This window comes from Parambassis ranga, chromosome 7 (genome assembly GCF_900634625.1).
Source record: "Parambassis ranga chromosome 7, fParRan2.1, whole genome shotgun sequence".
Lineage (NCBI taxonomy): Eukaryota > Metazoa > Chordata > Actinopteri > Ambassidae > Parambassis > Parambassis ranga.
Genome location: NC_041028.1, coordinates 5362352 through 5384418, shown reverse-complemented (window position 1 = coordinate 5384418; position 22067 = coordinate 5362352). Strand labels below are relative to the sequence as shown.

Here is a 22067-nt window from a genome sequence, read left to right as displayed (position 1 = left end):
CCCCCGCACAAGCTGTCAGTATTTTCCCACAATCCTCTGTAATCACTGGGCACCAGCTTCTCACTATGTCAAATATGATTACACCTAAACTCAATGTTCAGAACCAGGATCCACTTCACACACAGAGCAACTAATCTTGAGCAGATATTTGTATTTGAACAAGTAAGACGAAGTAAGTGTGATACTGTACCAGCATGAGTCCTCCTCCAACCTGGCAACATGATCATCCAGATTAAACAACATATCTCAAGGTGGTTTTGAAGCTTTTCTCCCAGTTTATTGTTGTACCAGTTCAGCAGTAAAACAAAGTTGGAGACATTGGAGTGCACTGTTGAACAGCTTAGCCGGCCCCCAATAAATAGTTCTTTTTTTAAATATGACAGATTGTATTACAGCAGAGAAGTATAAACCTGAAAATGCCGAGCACACAGAACAAGATGCTTGGTATACAAAGCCCTCCCCCCCCCGTCTCCGTTTGTTGTTATAAAGATGTGTCGGGCTCACGAAGAAAAGAGAGGCGCGTCGGGTTTGAACTCAACGCTCATGTCAAAGTAGTTTTTCGTCAGCTTTCTTCTTTATATATCCTCAGAGTTTGTGCTATGAAGAATGCGGCAAAAACACAAATCCAAGTGACATTCCAGGAAATAAATACACTTGTTTTGTTTGAAAAAAAAATATTTACACTGTATTGTACAAAGAAGAAATACAGATTCCATCCTCTCTCAACCTCATATATATATATTTATCTACATAAAAGAATGAACTACAATAATTTTTGAAATAAACAAAAGATTGTCGACTGTGAATGCATGTACAGTACAATCACTGCTTTAAATGTCTTGTATACACAGTAGAAAGCACAAATGTGAGTGTGTGTGTGGAAGCACTTGTGGCGAGGAGTCATTCATAAGAATGCACTTGTTTTTAATCACCCAGCCAAAGGGAAGGCATGGTCTATTTGTGAGTGGTGTGCGTCCGTGTAAAGATGCTGACAGTCTAGTGGCAGCCACAAGCTCTGACCACCATGTTGCGGTATTTCTTGAGGATAACGTTGGAGCTGTCATCAAAGTAGAGCACAGAAATGGCATGGAGCTGTGTGGGGGCGCAGCAAGGTTTGGGAACTGTCTCTGGGTTTATGAAATGAACCTGTGAAAAAGAGAAGAAAGGCAACTTTTAATTTTCCTATGAAGAACATTATAGATTATAGATTAGAAACTACAAAGGGTGACTGATACGTTTTACCTTTTGGAAAACCCTGTAACATTGTCCCCTACATTTATACACTTATTCCAGCAGTTGTGGATACAGAAATTGATCCCTTCCTCATTGACGTCAGTGTCTTGGACCTCTAGAAACTGGTGCACAGCGACATGTCGGGACTTTCTCCTATAGCTGTCTCTAATAAGGCCCTATAATCGATTGACCTCAGTGATTTGACTTTCCTGGGAGCTAGAAACTCTGGAGTTGTGAAGGGCTGCATCCTATAAAGGAGGTATTTATAGACTAATTGCATCACTGCAGCGTGAAAGGGCGATCCCATTTTGAAGGTCTTTCAAAAATGAATCCTTTATTAGCATTTCTCTGGTAATAAAGGATAGATCCGGTGGGTTCTTTGCAGCCCCAGTGCAGTATTATAATGCATCACTTTTGTCACTGGTCTCCTGTGCAATGACAGTAACCAGGGCAGGGTCATCCTCCAGGCTCTATGTAGAGAAGGTTGAAGCAAGGCGTCTGGACTTGTAGAGTTTTCTAGAAGACGTTTCGCTGCTCATCCAAGCAGCTTCATCAGTTCTAACTGTTTGGTGGGGAAACATGGTTTATACACATGGTTTATACACAACAACAAGAAGAAGGACAACACCAGGCGGAGAAAGAACATCTCCATTCCATATGTGTCAGGAGTATCAGAGAAACTCCGCAGGATCTTCAACAACCATGACATCCCGGTCCATTTCAAACCTATGACAACACTGAGACAGAGACTGGTTCACCCGAAGGATAAGATTCCCAGGGAGAAACACAGTAATGTGATATATGCAGTCCAGTGCAGTGAGGAATGTTCTGATCTGTACATTGGAGAAACTAAACAACCACTCCACAGAAGAATGGCTCAGCACAGGAGAGCCACCTCCTCAGGACAAGACTCAGCTGTTCACCTCCACCTCAAAGACAAAGGACACTCCTTTGAGGACAACAATGTTCACATTTTAGACAGGGAGGAAAGGTGGTATGAAAGAGGAGTCAAGGAAGCCATCTATGTTAAGCTGGAAAAACCTTCCCTTAACAGAGGTGGTGGCCTCAGACATCATCTTTCTACCACATACAATGCAGTGATTCCATCCATTCCCAGGAAGTTTGCACATAATCACAGTAAGAACAAAGGGCTGTCAACCAGTCCCCCTCCGGCAGTTTCATAGTCGTTAGCCAGTCGTTAGACACACCTGGCCCAGCCAGCCAGAACATCACAGGCAAGTATGGAAACATTTAGTGCTATTGTTTTTTAAGTTTTTTAAGTTTTACCCAGACCCACCCACTGAGGTCTGTAACCACATATAAACCATGTTTCCCCACCAAACAGTTAGAACTGATGAAGCTGCTTGGATGAGCAGCGAAACGTCTTCTAGAAAACTCTACAAGTCCAGACGCCTTGCTTCAACCTTCTCTACGTATGATGACCTGGATGACTGAGAATCTTCATCAACAAACCTCCAGGCTCTATCTACCACATTAGAAATCTTTATCATGCTATACAAAAGATCAGACTCCAAGATCAAGACAGCAGATCACTGTAGCTACCACAAAAGTTATTGACTTAAAGAGGTGTCATAGCGAAAGTTTAGTCAGGAAGAACTTCTATATTTCTTACTTCCATAGCAAGCTTCCTGGGTCTCTCACTCACTGCTCTAGTCAGCTGATTAATAGAAGCACCTCCTTCTCCTATCAGTGACCATGTCCTTGCCCATACAGCCAATCACAAACATGTCCTCTCTGCTGTCAATGTTCTTTTCAGATCGCACACCACCAGTCAGAAACCCAGGCCTAAACATCCAAAACGCATTCTATTTGTACGTTCTTGTAACTTGGTCTCTTCTGATTGAACTGCACTTGCATATGACGAGAGCTGTGTAACTCCTCGTATTCTACTTTCAGCCATAAAACATATCCACCTCCCCTCATACTATGACAAAAAGATCTGTGCATTTCTATGACCGCAGCTGAATGCTAAATTGCCAAGGACGTTTTACGATAAAACACGGTCTGCAGCCCTTCTGGATTATCAAATATAGTAGTTCCAACAGCAGCTACATTGTCTTGACATTTGATGAGATGATTAGACTCTCAACATGACTGCTGCATATTTGCTCTCTGGTTTTCATGGTTACTCACAAGGGTTTGCACAATGGCGTGGTTTGTGGCGTTCATGAAGGAGTTCAGCGGGAAGGCACACTCTCCCTCACAATAGTACGCTGCGTATCCTTCTGGAGCGATGATCCAGTCCTAAAGAAGTGGAGGAGATGGTGAGAGAAAGACGTTAAAATACATGATACATTTTCTTTTATCCCTCAGATCTTAATAATAACTTTTTGTAGCCTAAGTTCTGAGTAAAATGAGCAATGAAAATTTAACCTCGATTCAGGTGCTATATTTGTTTTTATACCTGCCACCCCAAGTCTCTGAAACTGACGTAGAGCTCATGCTTCTTACACGCCTGCTTCTGTTCAGTACTGCTGTTTTCTGTGGAAAAGGCAAAAAAAAGAAATGAGAGATTACACTTCTGCCCTATTCATCTACAAGAGTTACTGTAGTCAGACCACAATTATGCAGTGAAGATAAAGAACAGACCCCAACACGGGCAGTATCTGCACACAAAACATGAACACTTAAACAATGAAGGAAATCACCTCCAGATAGAGCAGCAGTTTGGTAATTGTTTCAAATGAATAGGCCACCCTGCTTAGAGGTCACTGCGCTGGGCTTTGAGTTTCCACTGGATGAAACAGATGTGCACACTGTGCAGCCTCACCACATTTTTCATAACTAAAGCCTTTTATTTATTCTCCCCCCTTCCTTCACTCATTTCTTTTTATTTAAAAAAAGAATAGTCTGCTTTCTATCAAATGCTATCTCTTCTCCTCTTTGGTGACTTCTGGGGTTCTGTGGTACATTACTTCCTGAAACCGCTTAACAATGGAAATGATCAGGAGAGCGACTGGTTCTCATCATCCAGTTACAGACCACTAGTATCCAAAGTTCCAAACAGGCCCATTTGGTCCATGTGTCGTGGCCTTGGTTGCCCCACAGCACACATGCAGATGTGTTCTGCCATAAAAGCCTGTGCTGCCTTACCTCCATGCAGGGAACTTGGCCCCAACTGTTCTGTAATGCTTGTATAAATAAACAAAGACAGCAGAGGGATATTTGAAGCTCAGGCATTACAGTCTAATGTTTCAGTGCTTCACATAAACACAGTCATCTCACACCTCCAAAACAAAGGCCTTTAATATGCATCACATGTTTCATCTTGCAGGAATCCCATCAGCTTCAGTGACATGCTTTGGTATTGTTGTATATTTGTACTTTTGTGTGTGTGTATAAAATGTAAAGAGAACCAATCCCCTGTGTTCCATTCTGTGAATTCCTCACAGTGCAAACAACACAACAGCATAAATCAGTGCTGTCAGTGTAGCACACAGACTTCCTGTGTTTACCTGCAACGTTGGCCACTCTGAGGGCCTCCTGGCTCTTTGCCCCTTTGGAACGGTTAGGGTTACGTTGTTTGGCCCCCCCTGGTGCTGAGCGGACGCTTCGCAGGTGCACCTCGGTGGCTTTGAAGAAGGCCACCATGAAGGGCTGTTTATTCTGAGGCCCACTGCGACCAATCAGCCCAGCCACACGAGGATTGATGCTCTCTCCTGTAGGGGGTGACAGAGAGAACAGTGCAGCTCAGAGCAGGTGTCGGACTGTCAGCGTTCATACAGGGGAATGTAAAAGAAGGAAAGTTGTATATTAGACTTACACAATGCACTGGTGATTTGAGTTTATTCTGTATGTCTCTGAAACCATGTTTTTTTTTAATAATAAAACATTTACAAATGAAATTTTCTTCTGTAAATTCTTCTTTTTTTAAAAAAAACCACCAAGAACAAATGTAGCCCAGGACATCAAAGACTCTCTACTTGTGCTTGTTTGTGTGGGTGCGTTTGTGTAACTGTGTGTTACATGCCCTCTCCAGCAGTCTCTATCTTGTTCTCACACTGAAGAATGTGCGTCTGATCGCCATTCTGTGGTAAATCAAGGCTTCTGGTTGCTGCTGGCGACGAGACGTCCCATGCGCCTGTCTGTACTTGCTCACCCATAACCCTTCATACCCAATCTAACATCCAAACACGGCCGTGGATACAGCCTCCCCAGCATACCCCCACCCCCAACACATACAACTTGAAAGAAATTCAGTGTCTGTTTTCCTCACCTAACATGTAACATCCTGCCATCCTGTGAGAGATAATATTCTCAAACACGCTTTGTACTGCCTGCTGTTTGTTGATGAAGTTTTCCCACTGACAAACATTTTAGCCTTGTGATGACAAACTCCAGTTGAGATAATATCCTGAGGATAACGCAGTGTATTTTCTGCATGTCTGCTAATGATGCTGTGGGCATGACAGACGATATGGGTGATGAATGACTGATGAATGATGAGGAGCAGGGTTTGATTTATCTTTGCTATACACACACAAAGAACAAATCATCATGACGTCAGCCTGTTATAATGACGACCTTCAACAAGATCAGCTACACAATACTGAGATATGTGCAGTTAACTTGGGTGTGTTACTCTGCAGTCATCCCACTGGGCTGGAGTTCTTTCATCTTCTGTTTTCTGGTTTGTAAACTGCATTCTACAGAGTGAATGAAGGGAGGGAGCATTTATATTCAAGGTGGCACTGTTTTGACTTTACTCTCCATGTGCAAAAAGTATACAGAGTAGCAAGCCTGCAGTGGATGTAGCCATAGCACAAATTGATTGCTGTATGACAAGAAGAGCCTGCACAGCACACTAGACAAGGGGCCTATGTCTCCTTTTGTTTTCTGAACCCCACTCTGCGTGTATTTGTTCACACTCAATGGGAAAAAGCAGCATTATTAGTTATTTTAGATGCATTATGGCGCAATCTATGTGTGAAAGGGGGCTTTGGATTTGGGGCAGCACACCACTTTTACCATAACTAGTAGTACCTCACCATTTGTGCTCTCCAGCGCCAGCTGTAGACCCAGGTTTCTGCCAGGGTTCAGGACCCAGTGGTTACTGGTGGCTGTCACATCAAACACCAGCCAGCCCTCCTCTGCTGCCCAGATCACTCTTGAGTCCAGCAGAAATAGGTCTGACTCCCTGCAGGGAGACCGAAGACACACTTATAGTTAGTACTAGATATGAACATGTACAAATAAAAACAAAGATGTGATGGAGTGTAAAGCTAAGTGTCTAAAGCATGAAGCAAAGAAATGGAGTGGAGAGCGGGAGTCAGAGGAGTGTGACGGGGTGGAACAAAGAGAGAGAGAGATGGAGCAAGACAGAGGGTGAAGGAGGGAGGTGGGGAGGGCCTCCAGATGGTGAGGCCCAGGGGAACACTTCATTTTCTTAATTGACAATAATGGCTTTATAAACGACCAGTCCTTTCATACAGTACACACAGTCCATCACAGGCTGGAATTTGGTGGGAGACCCAGCAAGCCAGAGAGAGAGAGAGGGCGAGAGAGGGAGGAAAAAAACACAGCTGTGAAAAAGAAAAAACAAACTGTGTGAAAAGTAGTGAGAGAAATAGTGCATATCCAAGTCAGTGCTATTGTTCAATAGTGAACTCTGGATTTTCTACTCTTCTACCATTGGAGACTAAAATCCCTTGTTCTTCATGTGGCCATTCATGTATCCCGACCTATTTTCTGACTGGGCAGATAGGGTGTCACAGAGCTCTGCTTCATTCATGTACCCAGGCCTGTCTCTGGCAAAGGAATAAATGACTGTGTTGTTCCCTCTGGACAACAGAAACCTTTAGGAGGGGTTGAAGAGGGCAGGACATGGGCAGTTCCAGAGTTACATACACCTTTCATATGGCCCAGACTAACCACACAGAGAAGGTGTCTCGAAGTCTTGTTCCAGCCAGAAAAGCTTCCAGATTATAGACACTAAACTACTATACTTGTCCATCTACCTGTATTTATTTGGACCAACACGTCCTCCATCAAGGAACATTCTGATAGATAACCAGATGATCAATGAGCTCACCTGTCAGAGTGTTCCTCCAACACCTGGTAGACACTGATGCGGAAGGTCTCGTTGTCGTAGCGTTCATGGATGAAGTCCTTATATATCCGAAATTCAGCAGCAGTGACGGCCTCACCCTCAGGAATACGTGAAAGATCGAATCTGAACTCTCGATGGTGCCGCCTCACTGGTAGAAATTCCTTGTCATGCTCCACTGAAAAAGATGAAACACAAAATACGCATCCTCAGACACATCGTATGTAGGCAGAGAAAGTTTTCATTTCACACGGCCAGTCAGACGCAGAAGGCCTCATATGAAACTAAAAAGCTTCTTTTGCGTGGTATTGAGTTGCATCTTTCAGGGAAACAAACCATATGTTCACAAAGGAGGTAAAGAAAAATGCCCATTCCTCTACAGTCTTTCACCCTCAGTTGTTAGTGAGGAGCTGACACAGCTTGTCAGCCTCTGACTCGGTCACAGATTAAACACATATATAGATATGCAGTACACATGTTGGCTAATGATTGAAACATTCACAAGGACTAACACTAGAAGCAATGCATCTGGTGCACACTAAGCCATGATAGAGAGATGCAGGCGGACTCTGACAGCTTTATGAGCCCCTTTCTTCCCCCTTTCTTCCCTTCATAGCCCCAGAGAGTCATCCAGTCTGCCCTTCATCTGGTTCTCATGAGCTGGGCCTCCATATTTGGTGTACCCCATCCTTGCCCCCCTTTTCTCTCTCCCAACCCCACATCCCAGTTTTTCAACCCGTCCTGTATCACCAAGACATGCCCCCCAACCTGACCTTGCTCCTCTCATGTCCCAGCAGGACATCCCAGGGGCCAGCTCTTTGTATCATATCATCTCCTATGTCCTTCCTTTATCAACTGTCAGACAGACCCCCCACACATGCACACACACAAACATGCACAAATGACTTATGAGACAATAGTGAGCCAACGCAAAGGGAGGTTTTTATCTTGCTATGCTTCTGTTTGACTTTCTGTAACAATTAATTTAACATATCAATACATATTAAATAAGTGACAATGGTTATAATCAATACATTTTCACCTTATACTTAAAGGTTAACTACACAGTATGCTACTATCCAATGGTTGATCCCACTAGATAATGAAAGTTAAGACACCCTTTCACATGTTAACTGCTCCTGAGTTCACCACGCACTGATGTCACATCAAGTGACCCTTCTTATGACATACCTCATGTCATCCCACCAGCCCGCTCTCTGTCACCACTTGTGTCAATCATGCGGCACTTCATCAGTCAGGGCTTTCATCAAGCCATTACCCTCCAAGTCACCATTTACACTCTCAGCTCATGGGAGCTGGCTCACATGGCAACACCTGCAGCTCACCTCATACTCAGATGCTACTTTACTACTTCAAAGCAAAAGTTACATATTCTCTCAGTTTATATGGGTGTAGAGGCTGTGAACTTAATTTATGATTTTTCTTTGAAGGATGAGAAGCATATGAAGGTGGTAGATTCAGAAGAGGAGAAAAAGTTCAAGTCTGTGGCAATTGTCTCCAGACTGGGAATGAATTGCTGCAACCGAGTAAACAAGTAGAAGTGTGTTGGGATATTATTATTTCAACAGCTGAAATAAGTTTTCTTTGTATGGTAAATGGGCTCAGCCTTGGAGATGTGGAGGGAGGGCAAAAGAACAGCTGCTTCTTCATTAAGATGGTTCAGATTAAGATGACGCTCCAGTTGGAGGTTTACTGAGCATGCCTAACTGGGATAGATCAAGAAGACAACATCTCAGTAACCCTCAGGAGGAACTAGAAAACCTTCCAGAGGAGCCTGGTGTCACTGCAACCCAAACAAGAGAAAATGAATAATTGGATACGTAACAGAAATGTATTTTTCTTTCTTTTTTCCTTTCCTCATCCTGTTCAGATGAGTTTTACCCACTACTCCAATCTTCTAGGCCTGGGCAGAATTATTGTCTTGTATAACATGCTCTTGATTGAAAACAGGAATATAACAAAGTAAGGATATTCCTCCAGGAAACAATTACTTCATGTTTTTAGTTCTTTCTCACACATTTTTCATTTTTCCATCACGCTTCCCAGATCTATAGCCTGCTTTTTCTTCCACTGCTCCAGGGACCTCTCCCTCCTCCTGCAACCCAGTGCAGGTGCACTCCCTCTGGGGAGAAAGTCAGACCTGTTCTCGAGCCTCCGGAGCAGTCGCCCGCCTCTTTACTGTAAAAGCTCTTTAACTTTGCTCATGAGAACAGCTGGATGCCGCTGTAAAACTCCCACACTAACTATTTTGCTCCCATCTCATGTCTACTCTTTGTAGGAATGTCATCTTTGACAGAAAAATATAGCATCCTGCTATGATTCTACCTCCATCTCTTCATTCTCTTACAGGCCATTATAGCAGTATGGCAGTCATTAGATGAGGAGAAGAGGCACAGTTAAAGCTAAGTGGGTGCATTTATGATTTCCTCTGGCAGGAAGTGAGTAGCCATAGCCCCACCTGTGTCGCAAACACACACAATAAACATGGCAAACACACCCTCTGATACCTTATGAGCCCTTCATTCTGAAAAGGCAGATGTCCAGATCGGCTGTAGTTTTTCACATTGACAAATGCACACACACACATACACACTCCACAGCACACTCTTACAAAGTATTGCCTGTGAAGTGAACGGTCCTGTGCGTCACAGGCACAGTAACACAATCATTATGGGTTTCTGTAATCCATAATTAGAGATGCAACAACACACACATGCAAAGAGACAAACACACACAAGCACACACAGTGAACTGCTTTTATCATTTGGTCTGACGTCCGATTTGCAAATGCTGATGATGCACGGTTAGCCCACAACATTTAACTGAAGCAGGCCACACACGTGCACAGCAGCACACATCAGAGACACTGGGTCGACAGTGAATTCGTCCTTAAAAGTCTACCATGCACCTGGCAACCAGAGGGCTATAGTTTGAACACTGTGTTAGCATTTCTCAACATTTACAGTATGTGGCTGATAAAAACCATAACATCAGTGCTTTTCCCAGAAACTAATAAACAATTTTAAAAAAAATAACTATTTGTTGAACTGTCAATAAATTTACATTTTTATCTGAAAGCAGGTATGTTTCTGTAGTCAAAGCCTCATATTCCTCTGTGCCAAAGACTTCACCGATGTCCCAAAACTAGGCAAAAACACGAGCCACTGTTATTGTGAGTCACTCCTATATTTACCTTTTCTGGTAGCACAAATATTGGCACCAAATGAATATATTCCCCAGCAAGTGCACTTACTCACTTTTGTTAAAGTCTCAGTTTGAACACCTCATGTGAATTTCAAGCCTTTAAAAGTTGCTCTCATTTTCCCTTTTTTCCCCCCTTTCCTCCACCTCCTCTCCCTCTATCCTGCCGGGCCTGTGGACCTAAGACACTTCTATGACACCTCAGGCTTCGGAGCAGCAGCGGACAGATCTGACGGCTCGCATTAGCCCAAGTGTCTGTTCGGCACCTTCACACCCCTTGGTCCTGCCTTGCACGCTTCCGCTACTCAGCAGGAGGAGGGGATATCACCCCTGGCACTGCTCTCACTTCTCTGAACCCACAGCTTAAGCTTCGCCCCTTCCATAAGCTCCCTTGAGTTAACCACTAGTATCAGCACCTCCCTTAACATCCCTATAGACCTCATTAACTCCAATCACACACCTGGTACCCCAAACAAGAAATTATAGTCAGATAAGGGTCAGAATGTTTCATGGCAGTTCATAAAGAGGAACAAATCATGAATCACGGTGATTTGACTGATGCACCATAATGATCTGTCTTACTCCTGCAATGTTTTAAATACAGTACTAGGAACAAGTAAGTCATAGTTTCCGTAAGCTAAAAGGAGCCGGGTGAAGGAAAGCACAGTGCAGAGAAGGGGCAGATTGCTCAAGATGTTTATCCTATAAAGAGTAAAGAGAGTTTGATCTCCTGGGTACAGAGTGACTACCCACAGTAGGGCGATTACCACGTTAGGAAACATCCTGCCCGCTGGCAACTACTGATGACATCATTCCTGCGCAATGTATTTATACTGCTGTAAGGCCTGACAGCACTGTCTCCAAGGGAAAAGGGTCAGTTTCATGCTATAACTTATTCACACCTAACGATCATTAATTCTCTACAGTATTCGTGCGCCTGTGTGTGCATGCGCGCACAGCACGTGTGTGTGTGTGCCTATGAGCTGGCATGCAGGTGGAAACCACAGGAAGAAGAGTCTTAACATTTAAGATTTGTGGTCAAACCAAAATTCTTGAAGGCCATTGAGAGGTTTGGGATTAAACTCGCAGAAGCTTTGCTGACCTCTTACACTCCCTCTCACTACAGCCATCAAACATGCTTGCCCTCTACACCCATAAACTGTAGTGCTGGGTTCCACCTCATGCATCGCTGGTCCAGAGATTTACTAAATATGTAACAGCCTGTAACTGACAGTAACACCTCTCTTTCACACTCTCTTTCTCACTTTCCATAGCAGTTTTGTTTTGAAGGAGTAGTCTGGTGTTTTGGAGAATTGAGTAAAGGAATCAGTACCACACTCATATGGGTAGCTGGGCAGTGCTCAAAGGCGACACAAATCTCCACCGTTACTCTTAAATTGATTAGAACTTTGTTCCGACAACAAAGGTTTATGTGCTCCCAGTCAAATCCCATACAACAACCTGCTGCCATTTCAGTTTTTGCACAGAGGAACAGATGCTTTCAGAGAAGCAGATTTCACCTGCAAAGATATATATGGTCTACACAGTGTCGAAGCAATTTCTTCAAAATGGTCTCGCCATGCATTAAGCAATATAAACAGCAAGTGAAAATGAAGCCTAAAGTAATTTTTCTAAACTGCTGATACCTCCTGTCTATAAGCCTGGGTGGTTTTTGTAGGACAAGTGAAGTCATATTGAATATGACTTAGACATTACTATACTGCCATGGATGTCTATCAAGACATAGTTTATATTAAGGTAAGGCAAGTGAGCAAATCTAAGGTGCTATGAGACAGGCATGGAGGGGTGTGTCACTGTAACCATCTACACTTCCTCTTAACTGCAGGATAAAACAACTCAGAGACGTGGAACCACAGCCATTCAGTCTCCCCCACTCACTCTTCCCCTCATCCCCTTGTTTTTATGTTCTTTAATTTTGTGGCCACAGCGGCCACACCCTCCTCATCCAGCCAAGCCACCTCTTATTATAGACCTCAGGAAAATTCGCATACAATGCGCACATTGGCACAAAGAGAAACCTTTTACAATTTTCTCCTGCAGCCCACTGCGGCATCTTGCGCACACATGATGGGCACATTGGCACCCTGATTTTAACAGCTTGTTGTTTGTTTAGCTCAATCACAGCCCATTCCTTTTTAAAATAAACAAAATAGCTGTGGAGGAAACACAAGGGAAACACAGCTGCAAGCTTGCCTAAATAAACAGCAACCTGCCAGTTCATATTCTGTGCCTGCACAGACGCAATATTTCATCACTTATCATAAAACGACTTGCGTACAGTTGTTGCTCAGCTTTTACAAGCTTTGATTTGGCTGCTGGAGCCTGGTGAGGAATCTGGTCAGTATTATGGGCTTCCGCTAACGCAATCTTCCGCTTAGAGAACTTACACACATCACACAGTGCAGCTGGTGACTGGGCAGGGTAGGTGGCTCTAAAATAGTGTTTTTACTATGCACAAAAAGACACACACATGGCTCTAACACGAAGGTTCTGAAGCACATGATGTCCTTACACAGAGAAGGAATAAAGAATGAAATTGGCATCTTTACTTGGTCCACCATGTTCCTATTCACACTCTCCTTTTTGGCTTCTCATTTTATTTCCTCTTCTCCCCTCTGCCCTGTCAGTGCCTCAGTGCCAAGCAAAGAGTGTTGTGTTTGTTTTTGCAGCAGCGGAGCTGTTGGTCCCAGGATCTCTGGCTGTGCTTTGGCCCACATCTGCCCTCTCAACTTCACTGCTTGGTACCCGCCGTCATGGAAGTGCAGAGGAGTCTTAGATGCTGCTGGTCACTGATAAGGCAAGGCCAAAATAACCCAGATGATAGAAAAGTGGCCAAATATCATTCACTCATTCACGTTATCTGCAACAGTACATTCACACAACGCACTTTGGTGAATAAATTATTTTCCTTTCACCTGAGAAGCAAATGATCTGAGTACCAGAAAACCATGAGCTTTCACCTAACACAGTTCATTTCTCATTTGCACCAGTTTACACCAGTTCTGTCTCCACCTGCTCCACATCCCACTCCTAGCTAATATTGGGTAAAACTGTGTAAACCTACAACCCTCATAACCACAGTCCTTACTGTAGACCTAACACATAGTGTTCTACATAGCCATGATATGTTCAGGGTTCTTACAACTTTTCCAAAGTCATATTCAAGCACTTTAAAAGACCATTTTCAAGCATTTCCAGCACACACTCATTCAAACTCAGTGGATTAAGAGATTGTATAATGCAATAAACAGCAACAACAAGTTAAGTTCTCATTAGTTCTTGATGCCTCCTTTCTAAACAACACCAAAAACAGGAGGGCAATGTTTTTAAAACAATATTATCAATAAGGAAGATGTGAGGAACTCAACATTTTCAAAATAAGTACTAACTAGAAGTGGAGACCTGATAAAAAACATGTCAACTAGATATGCTGTTGTATGTATAGAAGTCCTAAATCACTACCTTTACTGTTTTGACTATCTTTATGGTAATAACATGACAAAATGTAGGGCATGGATATTAACATTGAGTGAGAAAGCCAAATAAGATCTGCAGCTCTGTTTAAACTGACCACAAACATTCTTCTACAGAAAATTTGTATTATTTTTTTTCCTACATTTGTTTGATCATATCATTGGAAATAATTTATGTATTTAAATACGTATGTATTGTGATTTCATTTTTTAACATAAGTTGAGATGCACCCTTAAAAATCATCTGTTTTTATATGTCAAAATGTACTACTGGCATAGAGCAGTTTATGCACTACTAATGTACCTCAGGGAGGGTGGTGATTCCTCCGGGTCAAATTCACAAATAAACATAGTTAAGACTTAAAAAGGACTGTGGAATGAAAAATATTAAAATATTAAATGATCCCTTTTTTTGGCCTGTGACAACTGTGCTATACTGAACCACAAGCTGCCTAGTTATGCATCGGGCTAACAAAAGGTGATATTTTTTAGTTTTACGAAGTTAATATAAGGGGTCATTGATAAGAAACATTATAGTTACTGTAACGCTACGCTGACTACGGTTACTTTATAACCAATAACGGAGCCTTCCGTATTTGTTAGGCAACGAGAGCTTCGCGGTGCCTCTCAAACAGCTCTATAGCACTTAGCATAAACAAATTAGCATTGACGTTCGTTTTCTACCACTTACTTTTCATGTAACTGGAGCGTGCAGACTTCCTCTTGGTGGACAGCTGCTGCACCAGCTCTCTTCAAGACGTTATTTTGGGGATTTGGTCCTCGTTTGAACGGTAGTTTTATCATTTTGATATGCTAGCCAGCGCTCATTAAAACCGCAGCCTCCAGGTGGACACAGTCAGGACGGTGTTTTCGAAAAAGGGGGCGGGGCCACGCATGGCCTCTGTCAGCCACGCAGGCGCACAGAGCGGGTTCACTGTAGGATCTTCTATTCATGGTTCTATTTCATTTTCTGAAATGCGAACTATTAAGTGGGGTTGTTGTGAAACTAATACCATTCCATTTTCTTAACATTTTTAAAACCCTAAAAAAAAACTTAAATTCAAGTATTTTCAAGAAATTCAAGCACCCATGTGAACCCTGTATGTTTTTTTTTTGATGTGAGACTGTGCTGCCAATTCATGCTACAGATGTCATCAGGATTATTATTTAGATCCAACTGGCATCTGGCTCTCATTCCAAACTGATATCTTTGGTCAAAATGGCCAAAGCAATATTGTTTCTTTATTGGTAAAATAACAAGTCAACAGAAAGATTTAGAGCAAGACAGTGAAATTATTTAAAAAACCTAATATAAGCCCAACATTCCTGGCAACGAAGGAGGTCTGTCTATCACTGAGGCAGAGCGAGAACGCCTGCTGCTGAGTACATCTGGGCTTTTTGACCACTCGCCACATTGTCAAATCCCACCCGCAGAGTGTTTCATCATCTCTCCCTGCAAAGTGCCTTGGCTTGGCCAAGTCCACTGAGGCTCTGTTATGTACATCCAGATGTCATTCTGGACTCTTGGGTTCAACAGGTGAATATGCGAGATAATAAATGGAGAAAAAAAAAATATGATTTTGCTGGATCTCGCCTGCTGTGTATGTTGTAAAGATGCCTGAAGCTTATGAGAGGAGAGACTCTTTGTCTCCATTTGTGGTATTTATTTACACACTCGATGTAATACATCAAATCACAGAGTGCATTAAGAGAAATTACCTGACAGGAAGGCAGGCCTATCTGTACCAACTGTTACATTCCTCTGCTTCTACTCACTCTCTGTCCAGCAGAAGGCAATAAAACATGCACTCAATAACACTAATTAGCTCCAGAAGCATTCCTTTTGGCCCCAAAAAAAGTCAACATGCATTTCTCTCCACATTTCATGCATGTACATACACATGCATGTACTTTTAATTCACGGAGTGTACAGAAGTGATTACATAAATCTTCAGAATGGAGAAAGGCGTACAAACAGTGTCAAGGACAGGCTGCATGTACAGAAGAAAGACTGCCCTTCAACACATAAATTGTGGGCCAGGATTTTTTTTCTGACCCTCATGTGAGAAACCTCCTCAAACAGAATCAGGGAAGCAGCTTCTGGTGTGAGGCAGAAAGACAGGGGGAAACTAATTTATCAACAACTCAGCAATAACAAAAAGTAGGGAGAGGGGAGCAATGAGAAATGAAGAGAGAGAGAGAGAGGGAATGCTTTGTTTTGGGTTCAGATAAAGTGTGACTATGTATGTATGTATGCGAGAGAGAGAGAGAGAGAGAGAGAGAGAGAGAGAGAAGTGGGGAGTGGAAAAACATACAAAAGAACTTGAGAAAGTGTTGAAATGTTTTATGTCTGGGAGCACAGGAGGTTTAAACCTCTGGAGGTTGGGGGCCAGAGCAGGAGGTTAGGAGACTAAACACCACAAAACACTAGAGGGACCATAGGATAACTAACTAATTAAAACTAGGAGGCCAGTGCTGATAATCAATACTGTTGATTCAGGAGGGTAGGCAGGGAAATCTGGTATCAGATAGTCCCACGTGTGGGACAGACTGGAGACAGGGCCAGACATGATGGTGGAGGCTGAGTTGAGGGGACTTGTTGGACTTTGAAAAGATAAAGTTTCTCTGCACAGCTGCTTTGGCCTGCAGACAGAGGGAAACATCTGTATTAACCTCAGCACCACGGGCAGCCCACTGTGGAGAGGAATGCAAGGAGCAATAGAAAGAAGGGTGGGGAGAGAATGAATGCAAAATATGCTTAAAAAGAGATATTGGAGCCCTTCAGCCAATTACATGACTATCTAGTTATAAAAATGGAGATGCAGCATGCCTCCAGTATGACCGCAGTGTGACAAAACTGTGCCTGAGCATGAGTGTGTGTGTATGTGAACTGGGATAAAAACCACAGAACCTTTAATATATCAAAATACATTATGATGAATAGCTCTTCTGCTCTTTGTTGCTATTAACACAAAGCAGAAAACAAAGACAAACATCTGTGTGGCAGCTCCGGCGGGCAGCAGACAGAGAGCCATGAATGGTGGAAGGCCAGGTGGTGCCCAGTCAGAGGATAATTACCTATTAGTGCACTGACTCACTCAGCACGTCAAGTCTGTATAATACCTCTGATCACATGATGCACAATTCTACAGTGCTTCTGAATTACATGTAAAACAATGTATTACTGTATTTTTACATTTTTACTCTCTTTGCATCACAGCATAGGGTAACTGTGCCATGACAGACACATGGCATGCACATGTGCTTGACTGTGTTGCATCACTTAATTAAAGTTCCATTCATCTTCCTTTATCTTCTCATCGTGCTTAGCTGACCACAGTAAAGTTTACAGTTAATAGTTCTTAATAAACAATAGCAATTTCTTGAATGCTGCATTTTTCCCCTCCCACACTGTATTGCAGTTTACAATGTGCTATACTGTAATATAGTAAAATACTTGTTGTGGTTTTACTGTAAATTTACATCAATGGCTTACAGTGTATATAAAAAAAACATTCACAGTTTTGTGCAATGCTGTGACTTCTATCCAAAGTTTGCATATTTCAAAAATGAGAAAAAGAAAGCAGAGGGGGTTTTGTTTGTTTACTGCTTTTCAGCTCTGTTTAGAGACATGCATCACATCTGGTGCTGGTTAACAGCAGCAGAACACTGAACAATTAAATGCACCCTAGTAGCACATGTTTTTCTGTTGAATATTTGTTCACTTTTTTACTTTAAAGCAGCACCACTTCTGAGTGTCAAGACAGAAAAACTGATTTGTCTATATCTATATTCATCAAATAAAGATGAAGAGAATCTCAATACAGACACTTAGTTCTTGACCATCAAGACCTTTATGACACTCCCTTATCCTTTCATCAGTACAGATTCAATGCTGTTTATCTTCACTGCATTGATCTAAGAAAAGAAATAAAAACTGTACAAACATGCATACAACCCTTCACTAATGCAAACATACACAACATTTTTTTTTAATTAACAACACCATCTGTTGTGGTAACTTTTGTAAAAACAGCTTTGACTTAATGGAATTTGTTTTTCAAAACATATCCAAACCATTAACATTAATATACTTAACTAGCCTTAACTAACAACCATTACTTCACTATAGTCGTCTCTTTAACCAACAGCCTTATGAGGCTGCGTGAGAACAGGGAAAATAAGGAAGCTATGACTAACACACCTAATGATAAGATCTTACAGTAAAAGACCATAACCCCCCTCCCACACACACATAAGCACAGGTGACGATGTTGCTGCCCTTTAAGTCATCCAGGATGCAAATAACTGACGTCCAACTCACCAACTTTTCCTGTTGTTGGTGAGGTGTACAGGAGTGTGTGTGCGCCTGGTTTAGTATGACAGTTGCAGCCAAAAGGTCTGGAAGCTGTGGTTTGTTAAAGCAGGAAATGCTTTAATTCACAGTGGCTGAAGGCTGATGCTGCCAGAGACCAAAAGGGACCACAGTAAATAACTGTTACACTATAGTGTTATTTTCTGTTGCCACCTTGCGAGGCAGTGAATGTGAGCATGTGTGTGTTAACTTGCTGGCGTGTTATCATGGCATGTCAGGCACACACCCAGTGCCTGGGTGACCTGTGTTGCATGTAACAGCGTACATTCTAAATGTATGCTGTAAGCCATTTACACAGCTGGGCTTTTAAACTGTGGTGACTCAGTGTGAGGACGTCCCTGGCCTGGGGTCTGTCCCAAAGTCCACACCCACCCTAGCTGGCTACATTGGACTTTGCAGTACTCACACAAAGTGCATCAGCTTCCCTGAATCCTTCAATGCAATTAGATGGGTAGTGCCCATCTGAACTCAGAGCCATTCCTGTCATAGTATTTGGTAAAAACACAAACCAGTGGATGAAAACAGGCCTCTCAGGAAGCAGTAACCATGCAGGGTACAAAGTCTGACTAATGTACCTTGGCTTGGTAGTTATGGAGACACAGAGTTTTGAGTTTGAGGGACAGTTTTTAAATAAAAGCCACACTCATTTTGCTCTCAGACAACCTAAATAAGAAAACAAAAACCACAATGAGCAAATGTGGAAAGGAAGGAATTTGGAGAGGAAATAGTCAATCCATTTGATAGGCATCACTTTCTTCTGCCTCTCTCTCGCTGTCTCTCTTCCATGTGAAGGGTAATGAAACAGCATATTATCTACTGTTTTGAATCAAGCTGCCTGGACAAATATTTGATGGTATCACATGAGACTAAGAAACAAACCCAACAATGAACCCTACTGACAGACACAACACGTGGCAGATGCAACGTCAAATGCCCACTTTAAACTCGAATGACTAACATATACAGGGAGCACTGAGCATGAAGTGGACACGAAGAGGAGTCAACCTGGGCAAATGCCATTAGTAATCACATTATCCACACAATTACAGACAGGCAGTGTGACTTTCTGTCCATGATTCTTTAATATATTAGATACAAATGGTCTCCTTCTCTAATGAAACCCATCTTGAGAGGCTTTTCTGTTTCTCTTTCAAAAGCTCTCTTCTTTCTTGTCAGCTTACTGCAGCTTTGGCCCTTGACTTTGCGAGGCCCTTGACTTTGCGAGTCTCTGTGGTCAAATCCATCTGTGTCACAGCCTGTCAAAAATAGTCACAATGCAGCAGCTCCCACAGTAATTACACACTGCAGCAGAGGAACCAGTGTCACCTCCCTCTCCATTGCCAAGACGCTCCAACAATGATCTTTCCAGGATTGAATGTAAACTTGCAGCTCTGTGCACAACTTGTCTTTTGGCTTACAAAAACCTAACTACTACACATGCCTGCTCAGAATTTGATTTATTGTTTTGTCTGTCTTGTGCTTACGGCTACTCATGTGGAACAGACATGGAGCTGTGTGACTACATAATTTGCTGAGCAAATTGAATTATAATGGTGTGTTTATCCATCCATGGATCTGACACCGCCTGCTAATGTTATGATTATTTGTGCTTAACAACCTCTGACTGTTGCTGACAGCAATAAACTAATCCAAGAATGATTTCAATAAATAGTCAGATAAGATAAGCACATTGTTCCAGGGAAACAACTTGTAACCACACAACACTATTAGGGTGAGGTGCATCCTGTTCTCATTTTTTTCAGCAGCTAAATGTGATTAAACTAAGTTCACATCAACATTTGCCAGTATTATTTTGGTGGATGTCTTCTGACTAGAGTGAAGGGAGGACCTGCTGCACTTTGAACCCATTCTTCTGTTTACTCACTCATTCTTTAGATAACACATGGCTGACATATTCACTGCTTTCTGGGCCACCATTCACAGCTCAAGCACCTGAACATTAGCTGGCTGCACAGCTGTTTAACAGAGAGGGACCCTGGAATGTGACACTCCTGGTATTAGCTGGATAAATGCACCTATAGCTGTATGTAAACATGTTTTATAGTGGTTATTGTGTCAGCTCCGTGTGTGCAGGTGTGACAACAGAAAATGAATCAGATGGAGTAAAAAATCACCATGATGTTTCAGTTCTTGCACATTTGATATCAAACAATTTAACTGCTTGTAGGGCCAAAAAAACAGCAGTGAAATGCATTAAAATTAACTTAATAGCAATTAAGTCTCTTTGAAAATGATACAAGTGAAGTTGGGGAACAAGGAAATCTATTTACAGAAATTCTTTATAAAATTCAGTGCCAGTCACTGAAGGTCTGAGAGAATAAAGAGCCTACCTAAGTTCACAAAGCTCATGACCATGTCAGCATCGTTCAAGAAGTTGTTGTCTTGCAGGCTGGCTATCGGGGGTCCCTGGGTGGTGAAGACGGGTTTGTAGGGGTAGGAGTATCTGTCCTCGTCCCCCTCTGTGGACATGGCGTTGTACAAGTCCAGCATAAACATCGGAGCAGCATTGTGTTTTCCGTGGAGGTGGGGTCGCGGTCGGTGCGGCAGCCCCAAGATCGACAGGATCTCCCGCTGCATCTCTCTGCGCTCCTGACTCTTTAGCCGGCGGTGGATAAAACTGGAGTGAAACTCATTGTCCAAAGTAAAGTTCGTAAAGGCAGTATCCGCAAGGACGCAATAGCTCCAAACTAAGAGCAGAGCGGGGGCTCGTCTATCCAGAATCGGTGCCATGGTACGGTACTCGCCGTGCGTAATTGCGCCCAATTCGGTTCACCAAAACTCTGAGGAATGGATATTGAACTCTTAGCAACACACAGCTTGTGTTCAATATCCAAAATTAGTTACGGACCCTCATGTTGAGGGGAGTGCTTCCAAATGAAACATCAAATCAACTTCAAAGTCCTTTTATTGATTGCTTTCTATCCGCGTGGACCCCGGTCCTCATTCACGACCCGTGGTCGATGGCTACCAACTGTAGTGCAGCATGCAACTGCATGAGTGGAGGACTTGAGCAGACGCGTTTCACCGGGAGATACACGAACAAGTTCTGAGGAGGCGCTCTATGCTGGGAGGAGCAGGGGAGAGAGAGAGAGAGAGAGAGAGAGAGAGAGAGAGCATATTGTGGTTGACTAATGGAGAGCGGCTTTGTTGCCTGCAGTTGGAGAAAAGCTGGAGTCTAAATATGTGCAAAAAGGATTAGAACAGGATTTGAATTATGATGCTTTAGTTTAGGATAAAACACATTTCATCATCACTTTTCCACAATTCCAGTGTCTGTGTGGGTTCTCTGTGACAATAAGTCGAAAACAGACTTCATACAAGCCTTTGCAAGTAAAAACGTCAATAGTGCGGGAGAGGTTGTAACATGCAGTTGCAGTGCTGCGGCTATAATAGTTACTCAGTGATCTGCAGGTGCACTCTCTGAATACCTTAGGTCATGTGGTTGTAAGACTTTTAAAGTCACTTGTCTTTTGATGTCAAAAAAGCAGTCTTACGGCCTCACAACTGCCATTTCACGCTGCATTTCTGAAGATATCCAAGTTCTCTATCCCCACTGCTGGAGCAGGAAGTTTGTGACAAAGGCAGCAGTGCGCAGACAGAGCACAGACTGCAAAGGAGGGGTGCAGATGTTTGGCAGCTGCTTCATTCCTCCATC

The 22067-nt window shown here is 42.8% G+C and overlaps 1 protein-coding gene across 1 annotated transcript; it reads right to left on the bottom strand.

Annotated features, from left to right (window-relative positions):
• Positions 1–276: 276 nt before the first annotated feature.
• Positions 277–21425, bottom strand: bmp7b (bone morphogenetic protein 7b). The gene is made up of 7 exons (XM_028409249.1): positions 20743–21425; positions 7286–7478; positions 6243–6391; positions 4710–4913; positions 3659–3735; positions 3388–3498; positions 277–1146 (listed from the first exon to the last, which is right to left on the bottom strand). The coding sequence occupies exons 1-7, from the start codon at positions 21140–21142 to the stop codon at positions 997–999; spliced, it is 1284 nt and encodes a 427-aa protein (XP_028265050.1). The 5' UTR covers positions 21143–21425; the 3' UTR covers positions 277–996.
• Positions 21426–22067: the final 642 nt, after the last annotated feature.

Bases quoted from the DNA above. Each gene is read 5' to 3' on its own strand.
- bmp7b (XM_028409249.1), bottom strand. From the start codon at position 21,142: ATGGCACCGATTCTGGATAGACGAGCCCCCGCTCTGCTCTTAGTTTGG. The intron at 3,499-3,658 runs GTATAAAAACAA...CCACTTCTTTAG, and splicing joins TCAGAGACTTGGGGTGGCAG to GACTGGATCATCGCTCCAGA. The intron at 1,147-3,387 runs GTGAGTAACCAT...TCTTTTTCACAG, and splicing joins ACGCCATTGTGCAAACCCTT to GTTCATTTCATAAACCCAGA.